We start from the raw sequence: 16,177 nt of genomic DNA, 5'->3' as shown, positions 1-16,177 counted from the left end.
TAGCCTAGTGGTTAGAGCATTGGACTAGTAACCAGAAGGTTGCAAGTTCAAATCCCAGAGCTGCCCCTGAACAGGCAGTTAACCCACTGTTCCTAGGCTGTCATTGAAAATAAGAATTTGATCTTAACTGACTTGCCAAGGTAAAATAAAAAATTTGTAGGGGTCCAGATTTTGCAGCTCTTTCAGAACATCAGCTATCTGGATTTGGGTAAAGGAGAAATGGTGGGGGCTTTGGCGGGTTGCTGTGGAGGGTGCTGGACAGTTGACCGGGGTAGGGGTAGCCATGTGGAAAGCATGGCCAACCGTAGAGAAATGCTTATTGAAATTCTCAATTATAGTGGCTTTATCGGTGGTGTCTGTTTTTCCTAGCCTCAGAGCAGTGGGCAGCTGGGAGGAGGTGCTCTTATTCTCCATGGACTTTACAGTGTCCCAGAACCTTTTTGAGTTAGTACTACAGGATGCAAATTTCTGTTTGACAAAGCTTGCCTTAGCTTTTCTAACTGCCTGTGTATATTTGTTCCTAACTTCCCTGAAAAGTTGCATATCACGGGGGCTATTCGATGCTAATGCAGAACACCATAGGTTGCTTTTGTGCTGGTCAAGGTCAGACAGGTCTGGAGTGAACCAAGGACTATATCTATTCCTAGTTTTTGCCTCTTCGTGCGGTGACGTCGATAGACCAGTCGTGGAATTAGTAGGGTTCCAAGTAGCTCTAGGTAGCTAGCAGGCCTAGCTGGTTAGCATAATGGGCCTTCAGCGGGCGTCATACCTGAGGGGCCTGTTGGAGTCCTCGGGCAGATTATGTCGGTATTCCAGTCGTAGGGGATCTGTGGGGTTCCATGCCCCGTACCGGCTGTATAAGGGGTCCGGATATTGTAGCCCAGGAGTATACTTCGGTGGTAGCACAGGAGCCCTGGCCGGGCTAGCTTCAAGCTAATTGGTGCTTGCTCTGGGATGGAAACGCTAGCCAGGAGTAGTCATCCGGGATTGCGGTTAGCTAGTTGTGAAGATCCAGATGAAAATGTTCAGTTTGCGGTCGGAATCCGGGGATAAAAGTAACAGGTCCGCTCTGGTTAGAGTCACGTTGTTCGAACTGACGAGAGCTTTCCGAGCTGAAGGTTAGCTGATGACCGCTGGCAATGGTTTGCTGACTGATAGCTGGTAGTTAGCTGGCTAGCTTCAGTTGAGGGGTTCCAGATCCGAAGTAAATATAAATACTTTAGGGAAAGGAAGCAGATCCACGCCACATTTTGTGAGGCGGGTTGCAGGAGAGTATTTAATGTTCAGGCTTAGCTAAATATTTTAAAGGATATGCGACGAAAAAGATATATACAAGGGACACGACAGGACAAAGACGTCTGACTGCTACGCCATCTTGGATTTAGTCTGTCAAGCAGTAACACTTATTTTATTAACATTTTGTTACACAACCTAAATTGTTTAAATTCCCCCAAATAAGCATATATGTAAACATTTTCACACATTTATAGTCACATTTGATATTTCAAAATATGTATATACTGTATATTTATGTTTTTCATATTATGAACAGATATTTTGATACATTTCATCCATAGCTACTTTTTATGAACGTTGTTATGTTATTCATTCAAAGTGTTGTGTTTCTGTGATGGTCAGAGGCTGAGAAATTGGCGATTTAACAAATCTTATATACCGGTACGACCTAAGAGGGCCATTGATAAGGGCATCAGACCTCAAACTGCTATGATCTATCAACTCCGTTCCAGTTGCATCTGAAAGATGAGACTCTCCACTTCGTATAGAAACAATGACTGAAAGCAAAATATGTATTTTCTTTTTTTGGTGTTATTTTGTTTAATTGTAATGGCTCCCACACCCCACAGGGGCCAAATCTAGGTGGCTTCATATCTGTATATTGTCAGGGTACATACATCTACCTTTTTTTATCCTCACAAAGTTTACTATTGAGACCACATTTTCAGCTTAGCTGTGCACCACTAGTATACTGATAGTAGCTGGTTGCTATCTCCCTGCATGCACATATTGATAGTAGGTACCTCTGTCATTCCTTTCAGTCTGTCTGAGCAGATAGGCCTAAGGTCAATGGGGGTCAGTATGGGTTAATCACATCAGGAGCCCAGTAATTTGACCTTTGGCATGCAACCAGGTGACGTATAGAGGGTTTGGAGACAACTCACAGGAGCTCTTCTAGTTGTATTGGCTTAGTTTATTGCTGCACATGCATTAGCTACTCTTCCTGGGGTCCGCATAAAACATACAAATACATGACAAAGTACAGAACAGTAATAGACAAGAACAACATAAAATATGACAAATTTAAAAATGTTTTATCTAGGAAAGACAACAATAGGCAACAAAAATACTATTTAAACACTATTCATATATACATATTCGTATATATGCAGTACAGTTAAATTAGATCATTAGAAAGAGGAGAGGTGCTGTGTTACAATATGTTTTTGTATCCGTTTTTTTTTTATAGCTAAGCTTGCTTAGTCATGACGGACCCTCCACCTCCAAATCGATCCCGCTCTAGAGTTCAGGCCTCGGGGTGACGCTAATTCCTTCAACGATAAACGCAAATCCGACCATCACCCCTGGTGAGACAAAACCGAGACTCATCAGTGAAGAGCACTTATTGTCAGTCCTGTCTGGTCCAGCGACGGTGGGTTTGTGCCCATAGGCGACGTTGTTGCCTTACAGCAGGCCTACCAGCCCTCAATCCAGCCTCTCTCAGCCTATTGTGGACAGTCTGAGCACTGATGGAGGGATTGTGCGTTCCTAGTGTAACTTGGGCAGTTGTACCTGTCCCGCAGGTGTGATGTTCGGATGTACCAATCCTGTGCAGGTGTTGTTACTTGTGGTCTGCCACTGCGGGGACGATCAGCTGTCCATCCTGTATCCCTGTAGCGCTGTCTTAGGCGTCTCACAGTAAGGACTTTGCAATTTATTGCCCTGGCCACATCTGCAGTTCTCATGCCTCCTTGCCACATGCCTAAGACACGTTCACGCAGGTGAGCAGGGACCCTGGGCATCTTTCTTTTGGTGTATTTCAGAGTCAGTAGAAAGGCCTCTTTAGTGTCCTACGTTTTCATAATTGTGACCTTAAGCTGTTAGTGTCTTAACGACCGTTCCACAGGTGCATGTTCATTAATAGTTTATGGTTCATTGAACAAGTATGGGGAAAAGTGTTTAAACCTTTTACAATGATCTGTGAAGTTATTTGGATTTTTACAAATTATCTTTGAAAGACAGGGTCCTGAAAAAGGTGGTTAGGCATTTTCAACACAGAAATTTTTCATAAAAATATATATATTTCCCCGAAAAACATGTACATACGACCAGTAACTTACAGACACGTACAAACAATGACTACATCTCATCTGCCCAGACCCGCCTGCTCACATCCCCATCCCTAGTGCCTGTATTATTGTTTGCCATTTTTTGTACCAATTTGTTTTTCTCAGTCACCCATGCTATTTAAATATTCCAATAATATATCATTCGATTTTTCCATTGTGCCAATGATGGCGGATTAATTGACTTCCGAGTTTTAGTGTATGTTTTTTTCAAATGAGTGATGAGCCCATTGGTTATCTCACTACATATAATACATATACTCTCTGAGTTCTACTGGATAAGTAACTGTCCAACCATGTGATGGCAGGTGATGTAAAGCCATAATAAGTGAGTTTTTACAATAGCAAATGATGATCATGTGGATGCCTTAACAGTTCTCACAGTTTCCTAACAGGTGCATGTATTTTCAGATTCACTTCCTGAGTTATCTCTATCGTTATCACTACACGCAGAAGGTGAAAACACAGAAACAATGTTTCCAGCTTACATGTTCATCTTTGTTTAGAGAGTCACGATTAATGATTAGAAGTATGATGTCTATGTGTCATTTGCATATTTATATTCACAAAACACTCCGTATCTTGATTAACTCCGCATTGTAGAAGTGATCTTTAACATTTAAACTCACTCTCTATCAGTATTGGCAATCATGGCTTGGTCTGGTACACAACTTTAGAGCTTTTAGCCAAGTAACATGTACAGTATAGGGAAGACAGTGAATAATCCTGGTCCACTGGAAATAGCAGTGGATAGATAGAATAACCCATGCATGGGGAGCTGTGTAACCCATGGGCCTCTCTAGCCCAGTCAGTAGAGATGGCTGCATCAGCCAGGGACTGTGTAGTGTGATGGTCTGTGAAATTACTGTGCCGGAGCACCACCCATCAGTACTCGACTCTGTCTGTCCCAACTGACAGATCCTATAATTAAAACAGAGACACTAATTATTCTGGAGGGATATGTCAGCCATGGTCACGAGTTCAATGCATGACAGCTTGTGTGTTTTGAGTGTATGTTTGAGTGAGTTACTCACTGTGTTTAGCTCTGTGGCGTATGTGGATGTGGGGTGTCTGTTAGCCAGTTACTGAATGTGTGCGTGTGGAATGGTAAAGAGATTGTCTGTCTATCTGCTGAGAGCTCTGTGACACACAGGGCCTCTGTAATTAGCCTGTAGAAGGATTACTGCTATACCCACTACAAATGGTTCAGCTTACACTTCAAACACCTGGCAGGGGATCAAACCCATACCTCTCTGCCTCTCTGCCCTCCATTATATACTACTGAACATATGTCCATTTACACTAAAGCAACTATTTAACATACTTGATGCAGTCTGATGCAGTTTTTTGCACTTTTGGCTAATTTGTTGCTAATTTGACTGAGTTCCGGGCTAATACTCCATAGCAAAGAAGCATCAAACGTGAAGGTGAGCGGACAAATCAAATGTTATTTGTCACAAACACAGTTTATAGCAGTTTAAACGTGTAGTGATATTATTGTATGCTAGCTCTCTCAACATCGCAGTACAATAATCAATAATAAAGAGTCAAATCTAAAATAACAAGTAATAGGAGAGGTCATAGTAATAGGCTGATCAGATTGGTACTATGACTCTACAGTGGTCCAAACTACATTTCCAGGCTCCACAGAGATGTCTTGCTGTTTTCATATGAGATGTGTGTAGTGAGAGAATACGAGGTGGGAGAGAGATTGCCGTCCCAGCAGCTAACAAATTATCTTGCCTTTAGAGTGGAAGTGTGAGGCTCATCACTGAGACATGACGATGGAGCGTTGAAGAGATGTCAATGATTGACTGGGATTTCAGCTTAGACTCCAGGGGTGGTTCTCCGTTCCTGTTCCATTACCAAATCACATGTGGTGTATCGTTCTGACCAGCATTAGGGAGAAAATGAATTAGTAAAGGATGTGAGTTGCAGAGTGAGATTCTGACTAATGCCCGTCATTATTCTTAGCCTTTGTCTCAGTCCTTGTTGTTAGATCAGCGTTGAACAGGCTCATATTTTCATCATACTTGTGATTTGGTAACTCAATGTACTTTCATGTGATTGACAAAGTGACTGACTTTATCGGTCTGGAATGCTTATCATACAGATGTAGGATCTTAATTTGATCACCCTGTTGCAGGAGAACTTTCCTGCAACGCAGTAAAGTTTAAACATGTATTATATCTGAGGTTTAAAAAGGCTTCTGAAGTTTGTAATTTCCACTTTTAAATTTCAGACTTGATTTTCCCTTATGAAAAATCAATCCTTTCAAAAATGTCCATTAAATATAATCCACAAAATAATTCACATTTCCAGTTGCTGCAAGATAATTTTCCTAATGTAGAAAACTGGCTCAAATTAAGATCCTACATCTGTAGGTTGTGCCCAAGATAGTGCTGTAAACTTTTAACAAACTTGTGTCTGTTTCCATAGGAACTGTGGTGATGACGATGACAGCAGAGGATGCTGATGACCCCAGGTTGCAGAATGCGGTGCTGCGTTACAACATCGTGAGGCAGTCGCCCGATAAACCCTCGCCCAACATGTTCTACATCAACCCAGAGAGCGGCAACATTGTCACTGTGATCTCCCCCACGCTGCTGGACAGAGAGGTGAGTGTGCTGGGCTGGGCTGGGAGCCTCTCCAGACTGATCTAATGGGGCCTCAAAACACTGCTGCTGTCTCACTGCCTCACTGCCTCACTGTCTCACGACCATGATGTTTTAAATCACTGTTGTTATTGTCAGTAAAGAGACTGTAGATAGGTGAATGAAGGAGGCGGGAGAGGGGGTCACTGTGCTGGGGAGATGAGGGGTGTGAGGGAAGGCGGGGGGTGATTTCTGTGGTGCATTCTAATGAGCAAGCGGAGGCAGCATCGCCCCATTCCTTAACCGGAGCGAGACAACGGCATGATTGCTTTTTCAGCGGGGTGACGAATGCCAGAACATCGATTCACTGTGCTCGTGGAAGAGGAATATTAGCTGTTGTCAGACACTTAGAGCTTGGTTTAATTGAGGTGATACACACTTATCCACCAGCATCGGCTGTGTCCAACAAGTCCAACAGAAACCTCTCAGCTGGAACAGGGAAATCACTATCAAATGGCAATGAGTGGATCTCTGAGCTATAACTCTCATAGATGATTAATTGATAAATGTGTTAGTACTGTGTGTAATTCAAACATTGAGCGCCTGGTCTGTGTGCTCATGAAGGATGCTATTGATTTCTGTTGAGTTAGAAATTGCATGATTAGTGGGTTGTATTGAATGTGATCACCCCTTTATTGCATGTTTATAGTTCATACCTGTGTCTGCGTTACAGACAAAATAGACAAAATCCCATATACAGGTCACTGCCAAAATAATGGAAAAACTTTCGTAAATGATGGAAACACTTTAGTAAATGAGGGATACAAAGTATATTGAAAGCAGGTGCTTCCACACAGGTGTGGTTCCTGAGATACTTAAGTAATCCCATCCCATCATGCTTAGGGTCATGTAGAAAAAGCCATTATTTTGGCTCCCATGACAATGCACCCATCCACAGGGCATGAGTGGTCACTGAATGGTTTAATGAGCTTGAAAATTATGTAAACAAGGGATAGGCAACTTCAGTGGCCTGATTGGTGTCACACTTTTGCCCCAGCCCCAGCTAACACACCAAAAATCAACTAATCATTGTCTTTAGAAGCCTTTTTAAACATTGAATACACTTGCAAGTTTGCATTACCTGCTGAGCAGGAAAATTCTCAGCAACACAAGAGATCCTACATCTGTATCTTCTAGGTGTCTGGAGAGCTTTAAACCTTGGCTACTTCAGCAGATACTCAGAAGTATGTATCGCACGCCCTCCGTCTGGCACACCAAACGGTGTTCCTCCACCCTGTAAATGCATTGGACATAATTCAGGTTGAGCTGTAAGTGTATTTAGATGGACATTCCATGGTACCACGGGAGGCAAAGCAAAGCAGTCCATCGAAAATTGGAAAATCTATTTTGTCACATTGAAATCAAGGTGATTTTCCCTCCACCACTCTCACTCAGGCGTTAAATTCTGTCTTGATATGCACATCTATGTCCTCCGTATCTATTTTTCCCTCCACTTTGTCTGCTCCTCTCTCCTTTCTTTCTGTCTCTCACTTTTTGGATCAATGGCAGACTATATTTTTGACAGCTAATATTGTACACAGAAGGGGCCATTTTCCTAGGGGCTGTGAAGTAGCATATACTGTATGTAGCCCATCAGACAGGAAAGACAGACTTTAGAGATCGGATCTCTCTGTCTCTGCAAGCCTAAGAGCAGTAGTCTATCAGTAGTCAATCTGATGGACACACAGTCTCACAGACGCTGGCCAGAACTACACAACACTCTCATGCTCAGACATTTCAATCATGGCAAAATCAATTGGTTAACATCAAATGCTTTCACTTGTTCTTCAGAAAGGAATCAACTTTAAGCTGCAGTGGATGTAAAGGTATGTTTGTATTGTTAAGCCGATGTACTACACATGGCCTTTCCATTGGCAGATGTGATGGGTTGATTTGACAGACACAATGTGTGAGTTATACCAGCTGTCTGTCAGATTGATAGCCCTGAATAATGGGCTCTGTGTGTTTTTATGTGGGTTTGTGTGTGCCTACGTGTATATGTTTCATGTTAGTGTTTAGAGCTGTTGTCTCAGTCTCCTGGCTGTGGGGTATTGTGATTAATGGACTTTCCAGTCCATTGTGCTGTCACGGCCTGCCTCCCCTCGTCAAACGACCAACCTCCCCTCCCCTCATCGCGACTATCCTACATCCTGTCCACAGTCATCAGTACCTGGAGCACAGCGGAGAAGAGCTTCCTCTCTCCTCTCCTCCGACAGACAATTTCACCTTGGACCTGCCCAGGACCCGGAGGCCATCACTCTTCTGCACACAGATGCACTGTCAGCCCATGCTTTATCTGGCCTACACCCCTGTTTCAGTACCAGCTTTTCAGATGAATCGGGTTCATGGCGTGTGGTCATCATGGCACTGTGAAGTTTATCAACTCTCTGTGTGGTGTCCCTGCAATTGCTGTTATGTAAAAAAAAAAAGAGGTGAAAAATGATTATCCCCTATTGATGTCACTCACTTGTTAAATCCACTTCAATCCGTGTAGATGAAGGGGAGGAGACAGGTTAAAGAATGATGTTTAAGCCTTGAGACAATTAAGACATGGATTGTGTATGTGTGCCATTCAGAGGGTGAATGGGCAAGACAAAGTATTTAAGTGTCTTTTAAAGGAGTATGGTAGTGGGTACCAGGCGCACAGTTTTGTGTCAAGAACTGCAACGCAGCGCAACAGTTTCCTGTGTGTATCAAGAATGGTCCACCGCCAAAGGACATCCGGCCACCTTGACACAACTGTGGGAAGCACTGGAGTCAACATGGGCCAGCATCCCTGTTGAACAAGTCCATGTCCCGACTAATTTAGGCTCTTCTGTAGGAGTGGAGGTGCAACTCAATATTAGGAATATGTTCCTAATGTTTGTACACTCCGTGTACATTCCCACATTCCTCTATCATTTGAAATGATTCAATTCAATTATATGGTACATGCTGTGTGCATGTACCATATTTAGCGAGGGCTTTTGGTCTATACTTGTCTCCACACCACATCTCCACTCATCTCCCCTCATTACAGCCTGTGATTCCTGCTGAAGCACAATGAAAGGTCAGCTGGAGGTTGTGTGTATAATGATGTGTTGCTACTTATCTCCTCTGGATCTCCTCTGACCCATGCTGCTGCTGCTCTGAGGATGTATTGCACTCTGAGTGACCTGACAGGTGTCGTGTAGTGTGTTGCTATGCTCTTAAACCCATTGGGGACCTCCACGATGGTTTATAATGCCAGCACTTTCATTAGCGAGGCTTGTGTTCTGTTGCTTAAGCACAGAGCAGTGTAAAGCTCTTTAGGTTAGCACAAAGCAGTGAGTAGTAATGCACATATTATTAAATGTGAGTCAAAAAGAAAATAACATAATGGAAAGTCATTTTTGCTTCTAGTATGTGCCAATAAAAAGTAAATGTTGTAGGTTTGAATCATCAACACCCTGCTATGATTATTTGAGCAGCTCTGATATGTTTCAAGCTGTGTCTTTAATCTAGTTTACTCTGCAATGTCTTTGCCAGGTGTCACTGACACACACACGCACGCACGCTCGAACACATGTATACATACACACGCACACACACACACACACACACACACACACACACACACACACACACACACACACACACACACACACACACACACACACACACACACACAGAAAGGCAGACTAATGTGATTGAGGAAGTAGTGATGGGGGTGTAGATTACGGTGTACAGGCCCATGGTGCTGCTGGTCTGGCTGGGACCTAACTGGTGTGGGCAGACTGTTAATGATGGTGACTGTGGATTTCTAATTCTCTCTGGGCAATCTGGGACCTGTCACTGGTAACGGCAGCCAATCGATATGCCTGGCAGCCCCTCCTCCTTCTCTTCCATACGGATGAATTACAAAGAGCCAAAATCAACGTTCAAATCAATGTCCTCCCTTTGTGGGATCTGGGGAGCAGAGGTCTGTCCACATTCACTGTTCTTGTTACCTCTGAGAGTGAGCCAGCCAGGAACATGACCTATCCTGAATGCTCCAATGGCTCTGTCTGTCCGTCCATCCGTTCATTCGTCTATCCATCTGTCTGAGTTTAAACAGATGGGTTATCAGAGCTACTTGTTAAATTCATATCTCTGTCAGACACAAAATAACACTTAACAAGAAAATGGTACAATAAGACATTTATTTAAGAGTGACAGGAGGACAGACAAACGTTATTCTCTGGGTTTGTTGTACCTGTGATTCTATCTCGTTATAACCAATGATGTTGATACGATGGCCATGGTAGCTGGTATTCCCCTTCTTTGTTCTATGTTCTTGATGTGACAAATGGATGTTTACCTTCCATTTGTCACCGCGGTCCTCCTAGTTATACATGAAGGTACATGGTATGAATGGAATCCATAGCGCTCAGTTTGATCAGCAGTACATAATGAGTAATGGAGGCGTGAGAGAATGACCCCGTTTATTAGTTTTGACCTTGCCGGTGTGATCTCATCATGGTGTTTGGGCTGATTAGAAAGCAGTGCTTGTGAAATGGTTTATTTGGCTTGGGGATGAGAGAGGCTGTGGTGTGTGTGTGTGTTGTGAACTCTGGCTTTGACAAGTTGTCCTCATCACAAGTCTACCATTCATTCTGCCTGCCTGTCAGTTTTTCCCTCTCCCAATAATGCTTCCTTAATTCCTCACCTCTCGCTCTCTCTCTCTCTCTCTCTCTCCACCTTTAATATAATAATAATATACTGTATGTAATAATATATGCCATTTAGCAGACGCTTTTATCCAAAGCGACTTACAGTCAAGCGTGCATTTTAAGTATGAGTGGTCCAGGGAATCGACCCCACTATCCTAGCGTTGCAAGCACCATGCTCTACTAACTGAGCATCTCTCTCACTCTCTCTGTCTCTACCTCCGTTTCTCAGCGCTTCACTTCGGACATCCAATTACTCCCGGGTCATAGCGTAGTGATTTCATTCAGAGCAGCAGCATTCACCCCCGCCCTCAAACAGCCATTCAAATTACCGCCGCGCCTGTCCTCCACCGCCCGCAAAATGTTGTTTTCAGACATTCCTCGTCCGCCACCTAATCTGATCCCTCAGACATAATTGAATGTCAGTCGCCACATAAAGATTCCTTCCTCTCCTCAATTAGCAGCTGGTTCCCTCTGTCACCACAATGAGACAAAGCAGACAGAAAAATATTTACTCTTCCTCCAGGTAGGGGAGAGAGTTATTATATTATGTCATCTATATGCAAATAATACATTGGCGACTTCAATTGGTAGAATGTCATTACTGCAGATCTGATGTGTGCACTCCAGTTTATAAACTCCCTTTTTATTTCCCTATTATGATCCAGAGATTGAGGCACCTGGCTTCAGAAATAGAGTTGTGATGCCCTAAAGGGAGCTGTGAAGAGAAGGAGAGAAGGAGCGGCGTTCTGAGATAGAACGGAGGGAGGGGTTCTTCTCTGCTGCCTTACTCTTTCCTTTCTCCCTTTTCTCTTTCTCCTTCTCTTTCTCTCCTCAGCACTTTCATCTTCTGACATCGTAATGCACCTTTAGATTGGCTTCTTGGGACTCTCTATGCTTCCAGGCTGCCTATGATCAGAATGTCAGGTCAGAATACTTTTACAGAGGTCTACTGTTTTACAGAACGGATGATTTTCAGCCAAATGCCCAAATATTCTCCCACAGTGTACACTCTTAGAAAAAAAGCTGCTATCTAGAACCTAAAAGTCTCCTTTGTCTGTCCCCGTAGAAGAACCCTTTGATGAACTGTTTTTGGTTCCAGGTAGAACCCTTTTGGGTTCCATGTATTATTATTTGACCCTGCTGGTCATCTATGAACATTTGAACATCTTGTTCTGTTATAATCTCCACCTAGCACAGCCAGAAGAGGACTGGCCACCCCTCATAGCCTGGTTCCTCTCTTGGTTTCTTCCTAGGTTCTGGCCTTTCTATGGGGTTTTTCCTAGCCACTGTGCTTCTACACTTGCATTGCTTGCTGTTTGTGGTTTTAGGCTGGGTTTCTGTACAGCACTTTGTGACATCAGCTGATGTAAGAAGGGTTTTATAAGTAAATTTGATTTGATGTAAAACCCTTTCCACAGAGGGATCTAAATGGAACCCAAAATAGTTCTACCTGGAACCAAAAAGGGTTATACCTGGAACCAAATATGATGATCTTATTGGGACCCTTTTTCTAAGATCAAATCAAATTCAAATCAAATCAAATTTATTTATATAGCCCTTCGTACATCAGCTGATATCTCAAAGTGCTGTACAGAAACCCAGCCTAAAACCCCAAACAGCAAGCAATGCAGGTGTAGAAGCACGGTGGCTAGGAAAAACTCTGTAGAAAGGCCAAAACCTAGGAAGAAACCTAGAGAGGAACCAGGCTACATGGGGTTGCCAGTCCTCTTCTGGCGATTATAACAGGACATGGCCAAGATGTTCAAATGTTCATAAATGACCAGCATGGTCAAATAATAATAAGGCAGAACAGTTGAAACTGGAGCAGCAGCACGGCCAGGTGGACTGGGGACAGCAAGGAGTCATCATGTCAGGTAGTCCTGAGGCATGGTCCTAGGGCTCAGGTCCTCCGAGAGAGAGAGAAAGAGAGAAATAGAGAGAGCACACTTAAATTCACACAGGACACCGAATAGGACAGGAGAAGTACTCCAGATATAACAAACTGACCCTAGCCCCCCGACACATAAACTACTGCAGCATAAATACTGGAGGCTGAGACAGGAGGGGTCAGGAGACACTGTGGCCCCATCCGAGGACACCCCCGGACAGGGCCAAACAGGAAGGATATAACCCCACCCACTTTGCCAAAGCACAGCCCCCACACCACTAGAGGGATATCTTCAACAACCAACTTACCATCCTGAGACAAGGCCGAGTATAGCCCACAAAGATCTCCGCCACGGCACAACCCAAGTGGGGGCACCAACCCAGACAGGAAGATCACATCAGTGACTCAACCCACTGAAGTGACGCACCCCTCCTAGGGACGGCATGAAAGAGCCCCAGTAAGCCAGTGACTCAGCCCCTGTAATAGGGTTAGAGGCAGAGAATCCCAGTGGAACGAGGGGAACCGGCCAGGCAGAGACAGCAAGGGCGGTTCGTTGCTCCAGAGCCTTTCCGTTCACCTTCCCACTCCTGGGCCAGACTACACTCAATCATATGACCCACTGAAGAGATGAGTCTTCAGTAAAGACTTAAAGGTTGAGACCGAGTTTGCATCTCTTACATGGGTAGGCAGACCATTCCATAAAAAAAGGAGCTCTATAGGAGAAAGCCCTGCCTCCAGCTGTTTGCTTAGAAATTCTAGGGACAATTAGGAGGCCTGCGTCTTGTGACCGTAGCGTACGAGTAGGTATGTACGGCAGGACCAAATCAGAGAGATAGGTAGGAGCAAGCCCATGTAATGCTTTGTAGATTAGCAGTAAAACCTTGAAATCAGCCCTTGCCTTGACAGGAAGCCAGTGTAGGGAGGCTAGCACTGGAGTAATATGATCAAATGTTTTGGTTCTAGTCAGGATTCTAGCAGCCGTATTTAGCACTAACTGAAGTTTATTTAGTGCTTTATCCGGGTAGCCAGAAAGTAGAGCATTGCAGTAGTCTAACCTAGAATTGACAAAAGCATGGATTAATGTTTCTGCATCATTTTTGGACAGATTTTTGCAATGTTACATAGATGGAAAAAAGCTGTCCTTGAAATGGTCTTGATATGTTCTTCAAAAGAGAGATCAGGGTCCAGAGTAACGCCGAGGTCCTTCACAGTTTTATTTGAGACGACTGTACAACCATTAAGATTAATTGTCAGATTCAACAGAAGATCTCTTTGTTTCTTCGGACCTAGAACAAGCATCTCTGTTTTGTCTGAGTTTAAAAGTTGAAAGTTTGCAGCCATCCACTTCCTTGTGTCTGAAACACAATGCTTCTAGCGAGGGCAATTTTGGAGCTTCACCATGTTTCATTGAAATGTGCAGCTGTGTCATCCGCATAGCTGTACATCCTAAAACGGAACCTTGAGGTACACCCAAATTTACAGTTGATTTGTCAGAGGACAAACCATTCAGAGACAAACTGATATCTTTCCGACAGATAAGATCTAAACCTGATGCCATTAAAAGGTAATTTACCACCTTCACAAGTGCAGTCTCAGTGCTATGATAGGGTCTAAAACCAGACTGAAGCATTTCGTATATATTGTTTGACTTCAGGAAGGCAGTGAGTTGCTGTGCAACAGCCTTTGCTAAAATGGAAAATTTGATATAGGCCGATAGTTTATATTTAGTTTATATTTTCTGGGTCAAGGTTTGGCTTTTTCAAGAGAGGGTTTATTATTGCCACTTTTAGTGAGTTTGGTACACATCCGGTGGATAGAGCCGTTTATTATGTTCAACATATGAGGGCTAAGCACAGGAAGCAGCTCTTTCAGTAGTTTAGTTGGAATAGGGTCCAGTATGCAGCTTAAAGGTTTAGAGGCCATGATTATTTTCATCATTGTGTCAAGAGATATAGTACTAAAACACTTGAGTGTCTCTCTTGATCCTAGGTCCTGGCAGAGTTGTGCAGACTCAGGACAACTGAGCTTAGAAGGAATAGGCAGATTTAAAGAGGAGTCCGTAATTTGCTTTCTAATAATCATGAGCTTTTCCTCAAAGAAGTTCATGAATGTATTACTGCTGAAGTGAAAGCCATCCTCTCTTGGGGAATGCTGCTTTTTAGTTAGCTTTGCGACAGTATTAAAAAGGAATTTCGGATTGTTCTTATTTTCCTCAATTAAGTTGGAAAAATAGGATGATTCGAGCAGCAGTAAGGGCTCTTTGATATTGCACGGTACTATCTTTCCAAGCTAGTCGGAAGACTTCCAGTTTGGTGTGGCGCCATTTCCGTTCCAATTTTATGGAAGCTTGCTTCAGAGCTCGGGTATTTTCTGTGTACCAGGGAGCTAGTTTCTTATGATAAATGTTTTTAGTTTTTAGGGGTGCAACTGCATCTAGGGTATTGTGCAAGGTTAAATTGAGTTCCTCAGTTAGGTGGTTAGCTGATTTTTGTCCTCTGGCGTCCTTTGGTAGACAGAGGGAATCTGGAAGGACATCAGAGTGTATAGGAGGTTTATGGCCTTTCATTGTTATAATTGTTATAATACGTGCCAATTTTGAGTTGGACACTAAAAACAGATTATCTAGAAGACAAATTAACTGACCTGAGAGAAGAATCACCTACTTTACTACTTTACATCAATGTCAATTAGCATCTAAGAGAAATGGGTCAGTCCACATTCAACAAACACTCTCTTTGATTTATCCTTCCTTATTCCACCCTTTTCTCACACACCCACACTCCTTTTCTCTGACACACAAGCACACACATTGTTGGACACTACTTTGTCTCTCATACTATTTGCTCTGATACTGGTTCTCTAGAGTCTAGGAGAGTGAAGTACTATGCTGAATCTATTCCATGTATTCCATGTAAGCAGATGCTTCACTCACAAGGTCCTGATCACGCAAAGCCTTTCCTGAACTGATCCTAGGGCTATGGTGTGATGTTTGTGTGAAAGTAAGATGTCACATAGCCAGTGTGCCAGCGGTTGTGGACAATGCCCCCTGTCTAGATCCCCCTCTCACTCTGGCGGGATGAATACGGTGGACACAGTTCACAGACAGTGATGGAATATGGCACCTCCCCCCCTCCTCTGGGCGCTCCTCTTCTCCTATCCTCCTCCCCTCTGCCGCCCTCCTCCATCACGGCTCTGTCCAGTTGCATTAGGTCGGAAATGAGATTCCACTAATTAATTAGATCTCAGAGTGCTAAAGATGAAGATTACATCCCAATGAAGGTTAGGAGTGTCAATCACTTTTTTTTCAAGCTGTGAATTCCTGTAGATAAATTGAGCCCCCTGGGTATTGTGGGTTGTTCATCTGTTCTTGTTCTTCTTTTAATTAATTGAGTCTCACAGACAGAGTGGCTCAGTCAATAGGGGTCTGGGACAACTTAGCCCACATCAGCATTGTCTTCTCCAGAGGAGAAGAGAGAACATGGATGGAACAGAGAATCGGGAAATGAAGAGATGAGAAATATTGCCATTAAAAGACAGATGGAAGAAACTGACAGGAATAAGGAGAGAGAATCGTCGCGAGGGAGAAAAATACACTGAGAAGGA

General features: G+C 43.4%; 1 protein-coding gene across 2 annotated transcripts in view; it reads left to right on the top strand.

The window, feature by feature from the left end:
- cdh13 (cadherin 13, H-cadherin (heart)) overlaps positions 1 to 16,177 on the top strand; it is a 545,258-nt gene that overhangs the window by 363,205 nt on the left and 165,876 nt on the right. For both annotated transcript variants that reach the window (XM_020456206.2, XM_020456207.2), the window contains one exon: positions 5,802 to 5,980. In XM_020456206.2, coding sequence (XP_020311795.2) covers positions 5,802 to 5,980 — 179 coding nt within the window. The remainder of the gene's footprint in view (positions 1 to 5,801; positions 5,981 to 16,177) is intronic.

Source organism: Oncorhynchus kisutch, linkage group LG22 (assembly GCF_002021735.2).
Source record: "Oncorhynchus kisutch isolate 150728-3 linkage group LG22, Okis_V2, whole genome shotgun sequence".
Classification (NCBI taxonomy): Eukaryota; Metazoa; Chordata; class Actinopteri; order Salmoniformes; family Salmonidae; genus Oncorhynchus; species Oncorhynchus kisutch.
Note: the sequence above shows the minus strand (reverse complement) of the source record. Positions and strands in the feature narration are given on the sequence as shown.